The 20198-nt window shown below is 38.5% G+C and overlaps 1 protein-coding gene across 3 annotated transcripts in view; it reads right to left on the bottom strand.

Annotated features, from left to right (window-relative positions):
- TBCK (TBC1 domain containing kinase) overlaps positions 1-20198 on the bottom strand; it is a 197263-nt gene that overhangs the window by 38825 nt on the left and 138240 nt on the right. For all 3 annotated transcript variants that reach the window (XM_075543954.1, XM_075543957.1, XM_075543955.1), the window contains exon 24: positions 4363-4538. In XM_075543954.1, the coding sequence (XP_075400069.1) occupies positions 4363-4538 (176 nt within the window). The remainder of the gene's footprint in view (positions 1-4362; positions 4539-20198) is intronic.

The raw sequence follows: 20198 nt of genomic DNA, 5'->3' as shown, positions 1-20198 counted from the left end.
TCAATAAATGTAAGAGGATTTCATTAAATGTTCAAGTAAGTGTTAAAACCCTAGCAAGTGAATGGATTTAAGGAATTTTTAAAAAGCCAAATAAGCTGTCCTAACATTAAGTTATAAAAGGAAAGGGACATTTTAACATGCCTTTTCTCTCAAAACAACAACAAAAACCTCACAGTCACTGAGTCAATGCTGACTCATCGTGATGCCCCTGTGGGCTGCCCAGACTGTACCTTTGCAGTGCAGAGCCCAGAGCTTTGTTTCCAACTGCCCACCATGAGCCTCGCAGCCCAACTCATACCTTTACACCACCGGGGCTCCCCTATCCCTCAAAGGATTTCAAGATTGCTTTCCAAAATTTAAGATAGCGTTCTTCTTGTTCTGTGGGTGTGTTAGGAAACCCAAAGTCTCCTCAGGTTGATTAGTTCAGTTGGCTTTCGGGATTTGGTTCACTACTCACTCAGGAATGAAGGATAACATCTGGACTGTCTGTAAGATTTTGGGGAAAAAAGTATATAACAGCTAATGTGTACATTCAGTTTGGAGGATTTGATATATTTTATCCAGCCATTTATTTATAACCATTTGTCTCTAGAGTGTTTATATGTAACAGCCCTTGTAGAGACCAAATGTCCACACGATATTATCAGCAGTGGGAGCATGACTTTGGTTCCACTCGCTGTTAGAAATATGGCTCAAGGCCAACTTTGTCACCAATATAATAAGAGAGAATAACAGTATCTATTATCCTATGGCTAGGAGCCTGCTTGCTACACAATTCAGGCTCAATGATAGTAATTGCTAGAAGCGAATTCATGGGAATCTTCATTCTGTCTATTGCTTTAAGATACAGTGAAGTACAGTGTGAGTGGGCTCCCAAAACTAATAGTACATCTCATGTTTTCATACCATGTTTAAAGAACTTTCTGAAGTTCTCACATCATTGCTGCTATGTATATGTGCATTTTCAATAGGACAATAAAAACATCTTGGTCTTAAGTCAACTTTAACAATCTCTTGCTTATAGCAGGATCACAAAAATGTTTATAAATTATTTTCCAGTTAGGCCTTTTGTAAGATTTTAAAAGATGCTGTTATTCTTTGGTCCTATGAAGTCAGCATCAACTCATAGCAGCCCTATGCACTATAGGGACCCTCTACAACTACCCACTCCCACACCGGCCTCACCAGTGTTAGTGCCTGAGCCCATCTTGGCCCTTTAACTCTTGAAAGGAGTTCTATGCAGCAGATTTCCCAACACAATAAATCATTTTATTTCTTGCCTGTTGCTTCCATGACTGTTGATTATAGAGTCAAGTAAAATGAAATCCTTGACAATTTAAAATCTTTTTCTGATTATTGTGAAGTTGCTTACTGTTCTTTTTGTGAGGAATTATTTTCTTCACATTGAATTATAATCATAAAGATCGATGACTTCAATTGTCCTTTATTTGTTTATAGTCACCCCATTCTGAAGTGGTAAGAATAAAATGTTGACTTTTTTCCCCCTCTAGCCTATTATTTTGCTAGTGTGATAGTTACATAATCTGGTGTCAATTGGGACTTGAGAGGATTAAGAGGGAAGGGGTGGAGTCTAGGCTGTCAATCAGGTCACAGCCAATGAGGCCTCTGTGGGCATGGCCTTCCCCTGAGGATTCTGGGAAAACTCTGGTATTTCTTCCTTAGAGGCAGGAGAGACTCTCTCACTACTTAACTTCCTTGGAGACTCTCTACTGACAAAACTCACTTTTTGCGAGACATGACTGAGGAGAAGCCACACGAACCTGATGTAGCCCTGGGTGCTGGAGAAGCCACATGGAGACCCCTGCCAGCGCTGAGATGCTTACATCACAACTGGCTCCAAAGACTTTCTACCCACAGGCCTGTGATCGCCCTGCATTTGGCGTCATTACAGGTGTTTCGTCAGTCTAAAGATGACTTTATAGATTGGTATCAGACATATGGGTTAACATTGGACTTATAGGTTTGGACTGGACTGGGTTGGGATGCTTTCTTAATGTACAATTACCCTTTATGTAAAACTCTCTCTATACACATATGAGTTACTATGAATTTGTTTTAGTCTACCCAGACTAACAGAGCTAGTAAAACAACCATATTTAAAGTGCTAAGTTCCAACTCAGGACTAAGTCGGGTAGAATGAAAACAAGTCAGTCTTACATCAAGTGGCTTACTTATGAGGGGACAATTTTTAAGAGGGTAGATTATGAAGTTTGGAAGTGAGCCATGGTGGTGAGTGGTTAAAGTACAGTTGCTGACCAAAAGGTTGGTTGTTTGAACCCACCAACTGCTCTGAGGGAGAAAGATGCAGCAGCTGACTTCTATAACAACTAAAGCTTTGGAGATGCCAGGGGTAAGTTCTGTTCGGTGATATTGGCTAGCTGTGAACTGGAATTGTCTGGGTGGTAAGAGGTCTGGTTTTTTATGTAGATGGTTTGAAAACATTTACGTGTCACTTTCATTGTGCGTTAAAAAATTTGAAAGTAGATGCCAGAGGGTTGGTGTGGACATAAACTCTATTTGTTATTTTAGTAATAATAGTCTTTAAAGTCAAAATAGGGTACAGAATTCAGCATCCATCATACTTTTGTGAATGACTGTGGTCAAACTTCAAGCAAACGAAGTATAAAAGAAAATGGTAAGAGTAACAAATACTTTAAACTCTTGAAATACATCAGAGAAATTCCTAGAGCAGGGATCCCTGGCCTGTCAACTGGAATTATTGCTACTTCGGGGAGTTGCGATGTACGGCTCTTCTAGCCATAGTCTTTGTTACTCCTACCAGATGGCTGTGGTTTTCTTGACGGGTCTGGGTAAGAAGGTAGGGTTAGTACTGATTGGATTATGATCAGCCATACATGATTGCTAACAGGATTGATTTGATTGTATCCTATTGGGTATGAAATCAGCCCTCTCAGAAGCAGGAGGGAAGAGCCAAGAATGGAGCCTTCCCTTTGGACCTCAAGAGCTCTGAGCACCAACCTCCTTGATCCAGGAGACAATTGTGTTACCAAAGGAGTGAGAGGCAGAGGAGCAGCCACACAGCAGAACTAGCAGCCAGAGCGTGAGACGGAAGGGTGGACTTCGAGCCCACAGAGCAAGTAAAACTGAGTGCTTTCAGTCGGGAGGCTGGCTGAGGGAGTGCAGTGCCTCTGGCACCTAACTGGGGGAGCTGGGCATGCTGACCCACTGAGCTGTAGCTGAGTGCCTTCACTTTGAGGCTTATAGTAGAGAGTAATGCCCTCTGGGTGTTTATTGCTGTTGTGGTTAGGTACCATCAAGTGATTCTGACTAATTGGCACTATGTACAATACAATGGAACAATGCCTGGTTCTGCAACATCCTCTCAAACTGTTCCTATATTTCAATCCATCGATGTAGCCACTGTATCAATCCATTCCATCAAAAGTCTACTTTTCGTTGTCCTGCTCCTTTACCAAGCAAGATGTCCTTTTCCAGGGACCTAACGGCATGTCTAAAACACATGCCATGAAGTCTAGCCATCCTTGCCTCTAGGATGCAGTCTGGCCTTCCTTCTTTCTTCCAAGACAGATCTGTTTGTTCTTTTGGCAGTTCATGGTACTTTCAGTGCTTTATTCTTATAGGATTTCCATGGCTAGCAACTAGCAACAATAGCAGCATCACCAGTAATCCTATTTAAATGTAAACTTTAAAAAAAGCAATTTATAAAGCATGTATACTGGCTAATGAAAAAATTATTTAAATACAGGGTTACTCTGTTAAAAAATTTGAAAACCATTCACCTATAGTCTAGAATATAGAGAATGAAGGCATGCTTTATATGAACCTGACAAATAATGAAAACATAAGGAGAAAAGATGAACACTTACTATTTTCTAATGATTCATACTTAAATATCAAACAAAATCAACAGAAATATAGGAGTTTAGTAAAAATCTTAGTGAAAAAATGCAGCAAACATTTTAAAAAGTATAGTAAATACCAGCTCATTATTGAGCTCTGGCTCTGATGTAGATTAGAAGTGAATCTACTCTACATCTTTGCCAAAACTTGTATCTACAGTAGGAACAATTCAAATGCCCTCAATAATAATAATATACACCAATGAACCACAAATACCAAGATAACATCCACATATTCTGGGGTTGTTTGGAAAACATTTTATGGTCTCTGGTATGTAATGTTTATCTTATGAAACCTCATACAAATCTATTCTGGAATCCAGTGTCAGAGTTATTTAGCTATTTGAATACACAGGAATCCTAGCAATGCTGATTGTTTTCTGCCACACATACTTTAAATGAAAGGAAGCAATATAAATCACGGAGAACCTCCCTTGAAACCAGCATGTGTAAAGGATACTCTTCATTATTCCGGATGTCAACCACCAGGATCTTTGGTTTACTGGACTTTGTTTTCTTGGGGGGTGTTTTGAAATGACCTGTCACGGTCAGCTCACACAAGTCAATCAAGTCCTCTGCTGAAATCCGGGGTGATACTTCCGACTTTAGGTCATTTAAGGAAATAGATTCTCTTGACTGAAAAAAATAAAACAAGACACATATTGAGATTATTGAAGAGAGTCAAACTAGAGTCAGTATAGAATGTCTTTAGGGTTTTGACAGTAAGCAATAAGCATATGGGAAATGATCTGATATGAAAACTACCACTTAATGTAAAATCATTAGGGGGGAAACACATGGAAGAGAAAGAGGGAAACATTAGTATCTCATTTGAAGAGTCAACTGTTTTTTGTATTAGTGAGGCTTATTTCTCTAGTAGTGACACTTAAACATTGCTTTTATATCTTTTTTTTGTTCATTGATTTTATTTCTTGACACACTAACTTCTGACTAGGGAGAGATGAGGCAGAGTTTTCTTTCTTTTTTTTTTTTTTGAGGCAGAGTTTTCTTGATGACAGCACTCAATCTTTAAAAACAGTTGTTTTCATACTGGCATGGAGTAGGGAACCAGTGGAGAGGTCTGGGGGCCCGCCCCAATCCCAAATACTAAGTGGACACCTATTCCTCCCCTCAGAAGAATTTATTTCAAAAGACACCATTGAATTTACAGCTCTGGGAGAGGGACATATCTGATGGGAGCACACGGGTGCAGATGAAGAGGGAGTAGTAGAGAGTGGAGAACATCCTGGCCCACCAGGCCTTGAGGATGATGATCCCAATTGGAACAGCCAGTCCACAGAGAGGACCACATGGCCAGCCCCATGATGAGACATGATGCCCCTCACTGACCCATAGCCCTACAGGGGACAACACTGGAGACAGTGTGGGAATTGCACCCAATCTGATCCCGCCACACCAAGACAAAACACTAAGGGGGTGCAACAGAACAGCAAGGGAATGGAGCCGTGAGGTGGACTTTGGGGCCAGAGAATGGTGCTCCAACAGACTGGACTAGAAAACACTCCTAAAGGTAAACAAACACTCCTTGAACTAACTACAAGCTTTTCTTTCTTGTTTTGTTTTTGTCATTGGTTTGTTGTTGTTTCGTTGTATATTGTTGCTTGGTTTTGCTCTGTCTTGTTTTTGTGCATGTTATTATCTCCGCAAGTCTGTCTAAATAAGATAGGCTAGATGAACAATTGGAGGAGAAAACAATGGGACCAATAGCTTCATGGGGACATGAGAGAGGGGGAGGTGGCAGGAAAGGTAGTGGTGTTAATAAACCCAGGGACAAGGGAACAACAAGCGATCCAAATCAGTGGTCAGGAGGGTGTGGGAGGCCTGGTTGGGCATGATCAAGGGTAATGTAACTAAGAGGAATTGCTGAAACCCTGGTGGGGACTGAGCATGATAGTGGGGCAGGAGGGAAGTCAAAGGAAATAGAGGAAAGAGCTGGAAGGCAAAGGGCATTTATAGAGGTCTAGATAAAGACATGTATATATGCAAATATATTTATATATGAGGATGGGGAAATAGATCTATGTGCATATATTTATAAGGTTAGTATTAAGGTAGCAGAGGGACATTGAGCCTCCACTCAAGTACTCCCTCAATGCAAGAATACTTTCTTCTATTAAATTGGCTTTCGATGATGCTCACCTTCCCGACACAACCGCTGAAGACAAAGTGGCTGAACAACTAAATGTGGTGAAGAAAGCTGATGGTGCCCGGCTACCAAAAGATATATTTTCTGGGGGCTTAAAGGCTTGAAGGTAAACAAGCGGCCATCTGACTCAGAAGCAACAAAGCCCACATGGAAGAAGCACACCAGCCTGTGTGATCATGAGGTGCCGAAAGGATCAGTTGTCAGGAATCGAAGAACAAAAAATCATATCACTGTGTGCTCACCTCCATGACACAATTGCTGAAGACAATGGGTGCATAAGCAAATGTGGTGAAGAAAGCTGATGGTGCCCAGCTATCAGAAGATATAGCGTCTAGGGTCTTAAAGGCTTGAAGGTAAACAAGAGGCCATCTAGCTCAGAAGCAACAAAGCCCACATGGATGAAGCACACCAGCCGGTGCAATCATAAGGTGTCGAAGGGATCAGGTATCAGGCATCATCAAAACAAAAAATATTAGCACAGTGAATGAGGGGGAGTGCAAAGTGAGACCCAAAGCCCATTTGTTGGCTACTGGAGATCCCCTTGCAGAGACGTCTTGGGGAGGAATCAGGGTGCGATGTAGCAATGATGAAAAATACAACTTTCCTCTAGTTCCTAAATGCTTCCTCCCAACCCCCACCCCCCACTATCATGATCCGAATTCTACCTTGCAAGTCTGGCTGAACCAGAGGATGTACACTGGTACAGATAAGAACTGGAAACTCAGGGAATCCAGGGCGGATGATCCCTGCAGGATTAGTGGTATGAGTGGCGATACTGGGACCATAGAGGGAGGGTGGGTTGGAAAGGGAGACCTGATTGCAAGGATCTACATGTGACCTTCTCCCTGGGGGATGGACAACAGAAAAGTGGGTGAAGGGAGATGTCAGACAGCGCAAGATATGACAAAATAATAATTTATAAATTATCAAGGGTTCATGAGGAAGGGTGGAGTGGGGAGGGAGGGGAAAAAAGGAGGACCTGATGCTAGGGGCTTAAGTGGAGAGCAAATGTTTTGAGAATGATGAGGGCAATGAATGTACAAATGTGCTTGACACAACTGATGTATGTATGGATTGTGATAAGAGTTGTATGAGCTATGACAAAATAACAATCTATAAATTATTAGGGGCTCATGAGGGAGGGGGTAGTAGGGAGGGAGGGGGAAAAACAAGAGGACCTGATGCAAAGGGCTCAAGTGGAGAGCAGATGCTTTGAAAATGATTAGGGCAAAGAATGTACGGATGTGCTTTATATAATTGATGTATGTATATGTATGGATTGTGATGGGAGTTGTATGAGCCCCTAATAAAATGTAAAAAAAGAAAATGATGGAATTGTATGTACAAATATGCTTGAAACAATTGATGTATGAAATGTTATGAGCTGTAAGAGCCCCCAATGAAATGATTTAAAAAAAGAGTTGTATGAGCCCCTAATAAAACATTTAAAAAACAAACAAAAAGTTGCTTTACTCACATTTCATTATTCTCCAAGTATTGTTGTATGAGAAATTGTATTATAACCCAATATGTGTACTCTAGACTTTTATAACATATTTAAGGTAGAGGAGTCATGGTGATGCAGTGGTTAAAGCACTCTGCCGCTAACTGAAATGTCATGTGGTTGAAACCCAATTACCTTGAAAATCTTTTGGCACAGTTTGCCTCTGTCCTACAACATCCCAATGAGTTGGAATCAACTGCAAATCCATGGGTTATGTGTTAGTTTCAATATAATGTATGTTCCCATGGATGAAAAGCGAACATTCAATTCTAAGGCAGTAAGGAGCACATGGTGCTTGCTGAGAGAGTAAATCTCATGAAAGGTACAATCAGACTCAAGACTATCAACAAACACATCAGCCTATGTGTGTCTGTTATGTTCTGATTGACAGCTATTTATCATTTTCCATGTTAGTTATTAGAAAGATTCCTTCCCCACCACACCCTAAAACACAATGTACAACGCAACCTAATTTATCATAAATTTATAGGGCACTAATCTAGTTGCTTTACATCAATTATATAGAGAAAATTATTTGTCGTAATTTGGAAATTTAAGAACTTTCAATACTCACTTGATTAAAATATTGAGATTTTAAAAGAGAAACATTATTTGTATGCTTAACAAGTTGTCAAAACTGGATAGAATTTTTATCTAATTTATTTCCCCCTCTTTTCTCAATTCCATTTTGGACTTTCAATTTAGAATTGCTAGGCAGATAAAAAACAACAACCACAATAACATAAGTGCAGTTTGATGTCATCGCTCCTCCCTGGGGCTCCCTGGACTTGCCCCACATTTTCTGTGGTAGAGCATGTATTCTTCTCACTTCGTTAACTTTTATGCAGAAATGGAAACAGCTAAGCTTTCTGAGTTATGGCTCATAATAAAAATAGGCATTATGAATATAATTTTTTAATATTAGAATAAGGTACTTACACATGTGAAATTAAAAGTGCTTCAGAAAGATTTAAGGAGCTTTTAAACTGGCAAGCAACATAATCAATGCTTTCATTTCACTTTTCATTATATTGTAATCTCTGTAGGTATTTATTGCAGCTTCACAGAAAGTCATGCATTTCCCAAGATAAATGAAATAAGTTTTGATTACCCTAGTTCTATTTTTAGTTATTGAATGATGAATATAAGAATGTGGCATTTCAAACTGAGGATATATATGGAAAAAGTGTGCTGGCTGGTCCAAAAGAGGGTTTAACCAACGTATTCTAGATGAGAATACTTTAAAGAGATCAAACGATGCATCCCATCAGGTACATCGGCTGCACCAAACCGCATATGCATGTGAAAGTTGGACACTGAGTAAGGAAAATGGAACAAAAATCGATGCATTTGAACTAGGGTTTTGGTGAGGGGTACTGAAAGTACCATGGACTGCCAAAGAACAAATATTTCTGTCTTGGGAGAAGTGCAGATACTTAGAGGCCAGGATAACGAGATATCATCTTACATATTTTGACATGTTGCCAAGAGACACCAGTCCTTGAGCAGGACATCATGCTCAGTAAAATGGAGCGGCAGCGAAGAAGGGGGAGGTCTTTGAGGAGATGGATAGTCACAGTGGTCCCAACAATAGACTCCAACCAAAGAACAATTATGATGATGCAGAGCCAGGTAGTGTTTCGTTCCGTTGCTGACTCAATGGCACCTAACAACAACAATTCTCTACGAAGAACTGGCTAATTTACAGGAAGGCTTGACCTTGGCATCGGTTCCAACCAAGTGCATCATCTATGAAGAGTTGCTCAATGGAAAACGTATTTCCACAGGGAATATAAGAAAGGAAGGAGAAGAGTCATTGAGAAAGGCCAAACTTTCTAAGTGTATGTTAGTAAAGAACTTTAATATGGTGCATGCAATTTCTTCTGCAAATAGTAAATTAGATTTAGGAATAATTGTATTACTTGGCTTTATGAAGAAACTATATGCAATATTAAAACCATTGAGTCTAGCTTTTTACTGGAAAGTTTAAAAAGCTATTTTACTATTCATTCTATGATTTTCATTTAAAGATGAAAACCCCAAACTTTTTCTGAGAAACTCTTAGCTTATTTAGTGTCATAGACATTGGCGTCTTTCTTGTGATTCGGTTTTCAAATTCTCAGAACATTTTTGTTTATGAAAAAGACACACGAATTTAGGATTACTGTAGAAAAGCTGGAAATTCCAATTAATTTATTATTTCTGTCCAAAAGTCTGGATATACAATGTATTCTTAAGTTCAGGATGTCAAAACAAACAAACAAACAAAACCTAAATGTCTGCAAAACTCCCTTAACAGTTCTTCTTCCCGAGGCCAGTCTTAGGGGTGTCAGGGAGCAGCAGGTGGGCCACTTCCTTTCTGCTGCATGAGGCACTTGGATTTGGCACTCCGGCCTAGGGGAAAACGCGGCATTTAATGGAAGAGGAGACCCTGATGTTAGAGAAGCTTGCGAAATCCTTCAGCTGCGTGGGGGCAGACCCGCAAACATTTCCGGGGACAAGCTGGTGTCTTTGGGTACCTGATTTGGAAATTCTCTAGGACATTGAAGTTCCGGTTGCACCTATGCCGAGTGTAAAGTGTGGATAAAACCTGGAGCCAAGCAGTATGGGACCACGTGTTGACATCTGGTCTTGGTTGAAGTACGGAAAACACCTGTCGATACCAGGGAGCGGTAGGGTGTTACATGGCAGACATCCCTTTGGGTTTTGTGGTGGCGGCAAAGCCTACTCAAGATTGCGGGAGAGCACACCCCATGGCGATCGGGGTATTTCATCAAGCAAGCATTGGGGATATGTGTGACACAAGGCGACAGCGACTTAAAGTCACCGAGAGCTGTGGCTCTCTGGGAGGCCCTGCGCCTGTTTCCTGTTGCCGGTGTTGGTGCCACCATCGATTTGAGTTATATGGACCACGTGTCATCTTCAGGAACTTCTGGGTTTATTCTCTATTGAAATGCAAGGCGAATTGTTGCTAGGCAGAAACGGCTCCAACGTGGTTTGTGATCTTTATGTTTGTGGCTAAATCACATGTGCTTTTTCATTTGAATCAAAAGGCTTCTTGTTTATAATCTTTGCAACTGAGGACAAGAACTAAGGAACTAATGGCTTATCACTGTTATCTGTAATACACTTTGCTTTCCAGGCTCATTATAAGATGATCAATTTTGTTGTTATTTATTAGTATTATGAAAAATATTGTCAGATCTGGACACCAGGCCATGCTTGGAATTTTATACATGAGATTTGGCTAAAATAGTAAAAAACCCCAAAAGGTCATAGTTCATTGCCAAATTAGAATCAGAATTTACTTAGCAGTGCTAACAAAAATAATTTTGCGGTGGCGTGGACCTACTGAAATGGCTATCTAGATATGTAAATCCACGGGCACAATAAAAACTCTACACCTGGTAAGCAGCCAGGCATGTTGCCCTGTCCACTGCTACTGGAAAATGACTTTATACTGACATGTAAGACTGAAACGGCATATTTTAAATGGGAATATACCTATATATACACAGACTTTTAGCTGACCAAGAACCAAATATACTAAATAAGTATAAAGATATTTTAGCCATTAAAACACATAGCTTAAAGCCTGAATATTATTCTTATATTTTCTGACACGAATCCTGGTAATATTGTCAACTTTATTACCCAATACATTGGAAATTATCCTAGGTTCTTCTTTGTTCCTTGTTTCTCCTACATATCTAACATGTCTCCAATTTCTCTATATAATTTTGGGAAAGATGTTTTTCTCTGCCTAGTTTCTTGATTTATGAGACTTGCAACAAAAACTCCTAAATAACTATAATATCGGTATTTGAACCTTACTGGGTTATTGTAAGGATTCTCAATAGATGAAATGTTTATAATGTTTTATCAAGGGGAAAACCCCCTGCAACGTTATAAATTCAGTATGATACTACTTTGGTGATGAATATCTCTGAAATATAAAATGATGAAAGTGGTTATCAATGAATTAATATAATTAATTGGCTTTTACACTTTAATGCTTTTAAAATAATGTCTTGATTTCTTTAAGTATAAACTAATTAAAAAACTATAAAAGTATCTAATTTGTTTTCAATCAGTATTATTATATAACTTTGTTAAATACTTCAGAACTCTAAATCTAATGCTAAGAAGATGGCTCTCATAAAAATATGAAATACAACATAAAAAGCCTTACAAGTGATAACTCATAGCCATCTTCTCCATAAGTAGGTTGTCAGCTGGGCCCCTATGAAGGATGTAAGGGCTGGATTTCACATATTCATGGTTAGAGAGAAGACACACAAAAAGCAGACAAAAATAGATAATAAGGAAAAGCAAATAAAAAATGTTTGCAGTCACTGGCTTGTTTCATTATTAAGGATCAATTTATATGAAGAAATACTTGAAAAAACCTATGGTTTTATACACCTCTCTCCATAAAATATATGATAAATCCAAAAAAATGTCCTATTGGTTCCATAAAATAATATTTTCCCCCAAACTTTCTAAACAAAATGTAAATTACATTATGCTCACTAAGTAATGAAGAAATACTTTCCTGGTTTTACATAATATAGTGAAAATGATTGAGTAGATTACTTTCTAAATGACTGAATTTTCACTATTAACAATTTTGTTTCCTTTAAACTAATGCATTATGATTCTGTATTCAGAAACTGCCCATTGTGTCCATGTGTACTAAAAGTTAAAAGTAAAATAACACTCTTTCTTATGAAAGGAAGCAGTTTCACATATTATGCTATTTTGTGTATGTGTACACAAGACATTATTTTAATATAAAACTTAGGAAACTAAGGAGTATTTGGGAAACGAAAAGTTACAAAATATATTTACAGTATCTGTGTATATAGGAGGCCAACAGTGCCACTTTCAAAGATGGAGGTACATTTGATAGTTTCTGGAAGCTTCTGATATCAGGATGACCTCAGAAAGCCTATAAAACTTTTTCTTTGAGTCAGTTTTTAAACTTTTCACCGACATAGAAAATTATGTTTATTACAAATCTCCTTAATAATTTAAGAACAGTTATGGGATGGCAGCACAGAAGATGGTACACATTCTGTATATTTTCTATAGATACTTTCTAGATTTTGAACATAAATTTCTTTAAAAAAAGACTTACTTCTTACTGAACAATAACAACCATCCAGAAAACTGAAGAGGACACACTTCCGGAAAAGCAGAAACATGAACCAGAAGGCACCTTAAGCAAAACCAGACACGTTTATGGAGCCCCGGTGGCTTAGTGTGTTACACACTGGGCTGCGAGCTATAAGGTCAGCAGTTTGAAACTGCCAGCTGCTCATGAAGAGTTACAATCTTGGCAACCCACAGTTGTTTTGCCCGTTGGGTTGCTATAAATTTGTTCACTGGGCTGCCCTAAATCAGAATTGAGCCATGTTTATGAGGTAGAGGATCTCTTTCAAGGGACTAAAAGTCCCACCAGGCCCATTGCCAGATTCCAACTCATAGTAATCATCTAGGGCCCAGTAGAACTGCTCCATAGGGTTCCCAGGATCGTAAATCTTTATGAAGGTCGGCTGCCGTACCACATTGTTCTCAAGCATAGCACTGGTAGGTCTGAACCAGCAACCTTTTGTTTAGTGGCCAATTGCCTTAACCCCTGTGCCACCAGAGACCAAACCCAAACCAAATTCACTGCCGTCAAATAAACTCTGAGTCACAGAGACCTTATAGGACAACGTTGAACTTACCGCTGAGAGTTTCAGAGGCTGTGAATCTTGACAGGAGCAGAAACCTCACTTTTCTACCTTTGAGCTTCTGATGGGTTCAAACTACTAACCTTGTGGTTAGTGGCCTAACATGTAATCTCCTACATCACTAGGGCTCCTCTCAAGAGGCTAAGGACATGTTTAATAATGCAGGTTTCAGCATAATAAAAGCACTGTTTTTACTTGAATACAAATTACATAAATGATGTTCAAAGATTTTTCTCTAGGTGAGATAATATAGGACTGATACAAACATACTGATGAAGTCACAGATTATATATATTCCTTATATTTATTTTGTGTCTCCTATAGTAAGTGCAATAGGGTCCTGTCCAGAGAAAGTGCTCATAATGTTTGATATGTAAATGCATTTAACAGGATGCTGAAGAGACCATTTTGGTTTGTGGTCACTAAATTGAGATAATGGAGTTTTAATTAAAAGAACAAAAGAAAACAAAACTCACCACCACCAAGTTGATTCCAACTAATAGAAACCTGTCAGTTTATAAGACTGTAACTCTTTACGAGAGTAGAAAGCCTTAACTTTCTCATAAGGAGGCTCTGGCGGTCTCAAGCTGCTCACCTTGAAGGTAGTAGCCCAACATATAATCCACTCTGCCACCAGGGCTCCTCAAAATAAAGCTGCCGCGGAAGATTTCCGATATGAGAATAGACAGCCTCATCTTTCTCCCGGTGGGGGCTCAATCCCTGATCTGGTTCATAGATAAATATGTAGTTCACTGCACCCCCAGGCTCTTCCTGAGGGTCTAAGGTTCCCTACATGTTGTTGTTAGGTCCCATTGAGTCGGTTCCAACTCATCGTTACCCTACCTACAATGGAACAAAATATTTCCTGGCCATCCTCACAATTGTTTCTCTGCCTAAACCCACTATTGCAGGCACTGTGTCAATCCAGCTTGTTCAGGGTCTTCCTCCTTTCCGTGGCCCTCCACTTTAGCAAGTATGATGTCCTTCCCCAGAGCTTGGCCTCTCCTGACAACATGTTCAAAGTATGGAAGACCAGTGTTATCACCCTTGCCTCTAAGGATCATTCTGACTGTATTTCTTACAAGAAAGATTAGCTTGTTCTTTTGGTTGGTACTTTTAATATTCTTTACCAGTACCATACTTCAAATATATAAAAATTTCAGTTTTCCTTTTTCACATACACATGAAGCAATGAAAATACTATGGCTTGGGGCAGACACATCTTAACCTTCAAAGTAACATTCCTACTTTTCAATAATTTAAAGAGGTCTATTGAAGCAGATTTACCCAAAGGAATTCATCATTTGATCTCTTGACTGCTGCTTCCATGAGCATTGATTGTGAATCCAAGCAAGATGGAATCACTGACAACTGCAGTCTTTTCTCTCTTTGCCATGATGTTACCTACTGGTCTAGTGAGGATTCTGGTTTTCTAGATATTGAATTGTAATCCATAGTGAAGGCTGTAACCCTTGATTCAAGTCCTTCTCATTTTCAGCAAGCAAATTTTATTATCGAATGCATATTAAATAAATCATCCATTAACAAATATTGAATGACCAAGCCTGTACTAGATATTTTGATAGAGATAAAATACTATTTCTATCTCACAGAGCTTACAGTTTGGTTGGAAAGACAAGACTAAGAGAAAGGGACACATTTTAGCATAGGCAGCCATTTGCTATCAGACTCAAAGGAATTTAAACAAAGGAAAGCTAACTTTTAAAACCTCATCTATTTACCAAGGTATTTCTATGCATATATTTAAGGCAATAAATTGTTTCAGTGGCATGTAGTGTTTTCATTTCTTCCTCTCATATTTAGAGGAAATAGGACAGAAGATTTAGAAATATAGTGTCTGAAATGGAGTTTGAAATAAAACTGTCATGCTCTGGAAGCGGCATAATATAGCTCATACTACAGAGAATGTTTCCTCAAATAGAAGAGAGATAATGTACATGAATATGAAACACAAGGAAGAGGAGAGGCTGGATTTTTTTTTCAGTGATTAGGGATTTTATGCTAAAATTTTCACAGATGTGCTCTTAAAAAATGTGTGTAAGCAAAATTTCTGTAAGGAAAGTCATTATCTCTTTTATAGACACTATCACCTTAGAGATCTTTCATTTCCTTGGGCTTTCCTTCTCTCGTGTACAAACTGAAGGTGCAGGAATAGATGGTATTGTGATGTCTGCTCGAGTTCAAGTTCACTGACTTTCTCTATGAGGGGGTTCCAACTGCTAACAGGACCTACAACTCTTGCTTTGCTCCCAGGACACATGTATGAAAGGGGATCAATTTAGAGAATCTATTTAGAGAGATTTGGCAATTATTCTAAAGGTGAGACTCAGTAAAATATGATTTATGAAGCATGGGAAGGTCATTTAAAAGTAGATTTAGATTAATAAAAATTATACATATTAAAGACCAGTAGCTGGGAAATATTTCATACCAGTTAAATTGGTCTAAGCATGAGCAGAGGAGGATGAAGTAATATTAAGTGAAGGACACTAGTCTGATTATGGGCCAAAAGCAGGACCAGCAGGACAATGTTTGGTTTCTTGTGTTTAAGGTTCTATGAGCTCCTAAAAATAATTTTCAAAATAAAACCAGAATTTCATATAAGGCAAACAAGAGGAAACAGTTGAACAGGAGCGGCTCTCTTCCTCAGTTTACCCCAAAGGAAGTACGCTCACTTCCATAATAGGGCTACAGTCTAGTAGGGTCACGTTTCAGTTCCACAGGAATCTGGTTTTCAGGTATAGAGTCAGCTGGGGACTAAAGTGCCGCAGTCCTTTAGTTCACGGAACTGATATTTTTACCTAAAATTCTAAATTTTCAAACGTGTAGTCTTTAACTTGTGAGACTTTGCTGGTTCCGTGGTAGAATTCTTGCCTGGGGAAACCCAGGGGCAATGCCTGAACCATGCATCTCATATGCAGCTATCACCTGTCTGCCAGGTTTATGTGCTGTTTTGATGCTAAGCAGGTTTCAAACACTAGGCAGAAAGGCCTTGTGTTCTACTTTAGAAAATCCGCTAATGAAAACCCTGCGATCTAACCCACAAGCGATTAGAGATGGCTGAGGACCAGCAGCATTTCATTCAGTGTGCACAGGGTCACCAGGAGCTTGGGGCTGACTCTATGGCAACCCCTTCCCCCCACCAGCCTTTATTCATACTAGTTAGCCTGTTCATATTAGTACCTAACTCTCTCACCACTGCCCTCTTCCTGATACATAAAACTTGGATTTTCCTTGTTACCTGGAAGATTACCTCCATTTCTTCCGTTATAATTTAGCTAGTGGTTTAGTGACCATAATACTCTCTAGATGGAACCTTCAGTGCATCCCTGCGAAGGCAAGTCTAGATATCATTCACTGTCTATCCTTAAGCTGTGCCAAGGACAAAGAAAGTCAAATCTCCAAAGTCCTTGTGGTATTAACTGTTACTACCATGATTAATTTCCAATGGAATGGTCACTTAATACGCACCAGCCAACCATTTATATTTTAATATAATTAAGATGACCCAAATGAAGAGACAGTCAAAGACTCAGCTGCACATACAGAAGGCTATTTAAAATCGTGTGATGAAGTATACTCACCTGTCTCTCGTCATTAACTCTAATGTGCTACAGACCATAGAAGACAAGTCTTATGGAGCATGAGTTAATAATATGTGGAGCTGTAAATATTTCAAACTTTTTTTGAAATAAGTAAAATTTTTATATTAATGATATGGGAAATGATAAAGCCAAAGATCATTGAGATAGACTCTCAGTATCTTATTTTTTCTTCACTGCCTAAAAGTCAATTCTGATGCATAGCAAGCATACAGTTGCTATGTACTTTTGGGTATGCAAGATTGTAAGTCAATAGTTTTATTGGCATATAATTTACATATCATATCATTTAATAGCTTAATCACATAAAAACGAGTTGTACAATCATCACCACAATCAGTTTTAGAACAGTTTTTCATTCTTGTATTCATCATTATTAGCTATCCATTTCCCCACAACCTTTCCTGCCATACCCCCACTGGAACCATTAATCTAGTTACTGTCTCTATAGAGTTATCTATCCAAATTTTGTATACAAAAAATAACAACAACAAAATTAACAACATCAAAGTAAAATATGAAAACCTCAATCAGAAAGAAAGCAGAAAATATTAAAACTCAAACAAACGCAAATGGATCATAAGGAGACCCAAATGATAGGGTGCTAAATTTTAACCTAACTGCAGCTGCAACAATCCACTTTCCAGTGCCTTCTGCATGACAGGAAGTCTATTCCAAACCTACTCCATGGTCAGAGGCTTGATCCACATGCATTTCCCCTTTATTTTTAAAAACGAAATGATATTACATTTTAACCTAACCACATCCGGCATAATCCACTTTACAATGTTCCCCGTCTGATGACAGTGCTGTTCACATCTTTCAAAGACGATCAGAGGACACTCATTGGAGGCTTAGAGCATGTGTGGATCTTGCTAATGGAGGTTTTGCTTCCCCTGTCATCCACAGCCTTCTGCAAACCAGGAGTTCACAATTTAAGCTTTGCTACCATTCGAAGAATCTTTATTGATGTTGTTAGGTGCTATTGGCTTGGTTTCAATTCCTGGTGATCCCGTGTACTACAGAGCAAAACACCACCTGGTCCTGCACCATCCTTACACTTGTTCTCCTGTGTTGGCCCATGGTAAGCTACATGCCTGCTTCACTTGCTTTCTGTATGATTTATTAACAATAATATATAACTCAGATAGATACATTTTGGAATAATACTAGCATAGAAAGTCTTCTTTGTTGACCACTTTGATTTGAAGGAAAAGGGAAAGGCTGAAATTTTAACAATAAATTCTCTAGCACATGTTAAAATACTGTAAATAAAAGTTGCCTTTTCTTTTTTCACCCCATATCTTTTTGTTAAACTCTGTTCCAGCATCAGTATCAGTGAGTTAAATGATTAAAAAAAAACCCAAAACAATAAACAAAACCATAACGGAACAAATCCGCTCAATGAAATGAATTTGTAGTATTAGATCCATATATGTTTCTTTAATCTTATGTAACATAGCTTTTAAAATTAATCTTACATGTTTTATAAGATATCCTGTATAAAACATATACTTTATAGGGTATGGTTTATAGTAATTAGCAGGTCTTTCAGGCACTGCCATTTTGTTAGAGTCACAAAATCTTGTGTATAACAGCCATGGTTGCTGCTGCTGTTCTCTCTATGGAATTGTGACAGAATCCATTTCTTCTTAAATGTGAGGGAGATCAGTGGAACAGAACCGAGACCCCTGAATGCAAAGGTTGCATGAAGAAGACCCCAGTGTGGGACCCCAGGTATTCATTAGCCAGTTGGAAGTAGCCAGCTGTCTGTGCCCATCACTCTTCATGAAGAAACTCTAGTCCATAAAATTACTGGTAGAAATACACTGCTACAGGAACTGTCTCGTGTCAGTACTGAATTATACCAGGTGATAAAGGAATAAAAACTGTCACTAGCAGAATTTTCCTAGCAACCGCAATGGGAAATGCTATTACTGTGTCAAAATATTACCCTGGTATCTACAGGGATGTAAATGGTCTCAGGGTCTTGGATAATTTAATTTGAAATTTTAGGAGCAATCATAAAACAGGATACCAAATTTAATTTAATCAGAAATGTATTTTCACCACCTATGAAAATAATTCCCACTCATCTTTTTTCTTTTGTGTTTTCCATCAAGAGATCCAACATCCCCCAAATTTGAAACTTCTATCTTTTCTGCCTTATCGCACACCCTGCCACCCCACCACACACACTTTCCTCAATACTATGTAGACAAGCTTTAGATTTCAAATGTCTTCCATACAATCCCACATAAAAGTTTTTAGATTAAAATGTCTAGGTATATGCACTATTTCATAATAACAATGGGTGCTATTTTGTGACACGCATAAAAACATTGCTGTTATTAATACTGTATACTATGTTAAAGATGTTGTAGTGTATCTAGAAGTTTTCTGGAATGTTTTTCTGGATAGGAAGTAACACTATATAGTAACACATCTGACTGACATGATATACATACTGGTCTTATTTAAGCATAAATTCAAAGTAAGTCAAACTAAGGAACAGAACTTGGCCATAACATGATAGCTGCCTATACAACCTATACTGAACCTTTATGCCTATACAGAAGTCTCATAGGGTTTGTTCTGTCATTGCTAAATTCTTGTACATCTCTGAGTAGTTATTTTTGCCCCCTACTGCCTTTGCTACATTTACAAGGCAAGATTCCATTCAGGACACATTTGTGCACACTGAAATCTCTATACTCAGAAAGTGGATTTGATAATTTTATGACTTAAGTATGAGAAAAACAAAATATTTTATAACTGATAAGAAGAAAACATCTTTAGGAAATGAGGATAAATTATGAATTCCCAAAGATAAATGAATAAAAAAAATAATAGTAAATCTTAAAAAACTAAGTTGACAAACAAACTTGTAAAATTTCCAACTTTCAAACTGCTCTGGTAGAAACCAAAATTCAATATTTAAAATGAATGATTTCCAACATCTAAAATGATTTTTTTAAGTTAAATGATACCTAATATTTGGAGCTGAAATAGTGTGAGAAAAGAATCTATATAAAATTACAGACCTACTGAATTGTATCATCTTAAATACTATGTCAATCAACCTGTTTAAAAGGAGCTACAGTCTTAGAACCCCACAGGGGCTTATCGAGCCCGTCCATAGAGGGAGGAGGCAGCACGTCCTCGATAGCACGAGGGCGGCTTCTTCGGTTTGGTTACGTTAGAGGCGACATTATCCTTTTACTGGGACCTGCTGAAAACCATCCCCATGAAGGTAATCTTCAT

Source organism: Tenrec ecaudatus, chromosome 3 (assembly GCF_050624435.1).
Source record: "Tenrec ecaudatus isolate mTenEca1 chromosome 3, mTenEca1.hap1, whole genome shotgun sequence".
In the NCBI taxonomy this organism is placed as follows: Eukaryota; Metazoa; Chordata; class Mammalia; order Afrosoricida; family Tenrecidae; genus Tenrec; species Tenrec ecaudatus.
The sequence above is the reverse complement of the archived record's forward strand: the minus strand, read 5'-3'. Positions and strand labels throughout refer to the sequence as shown.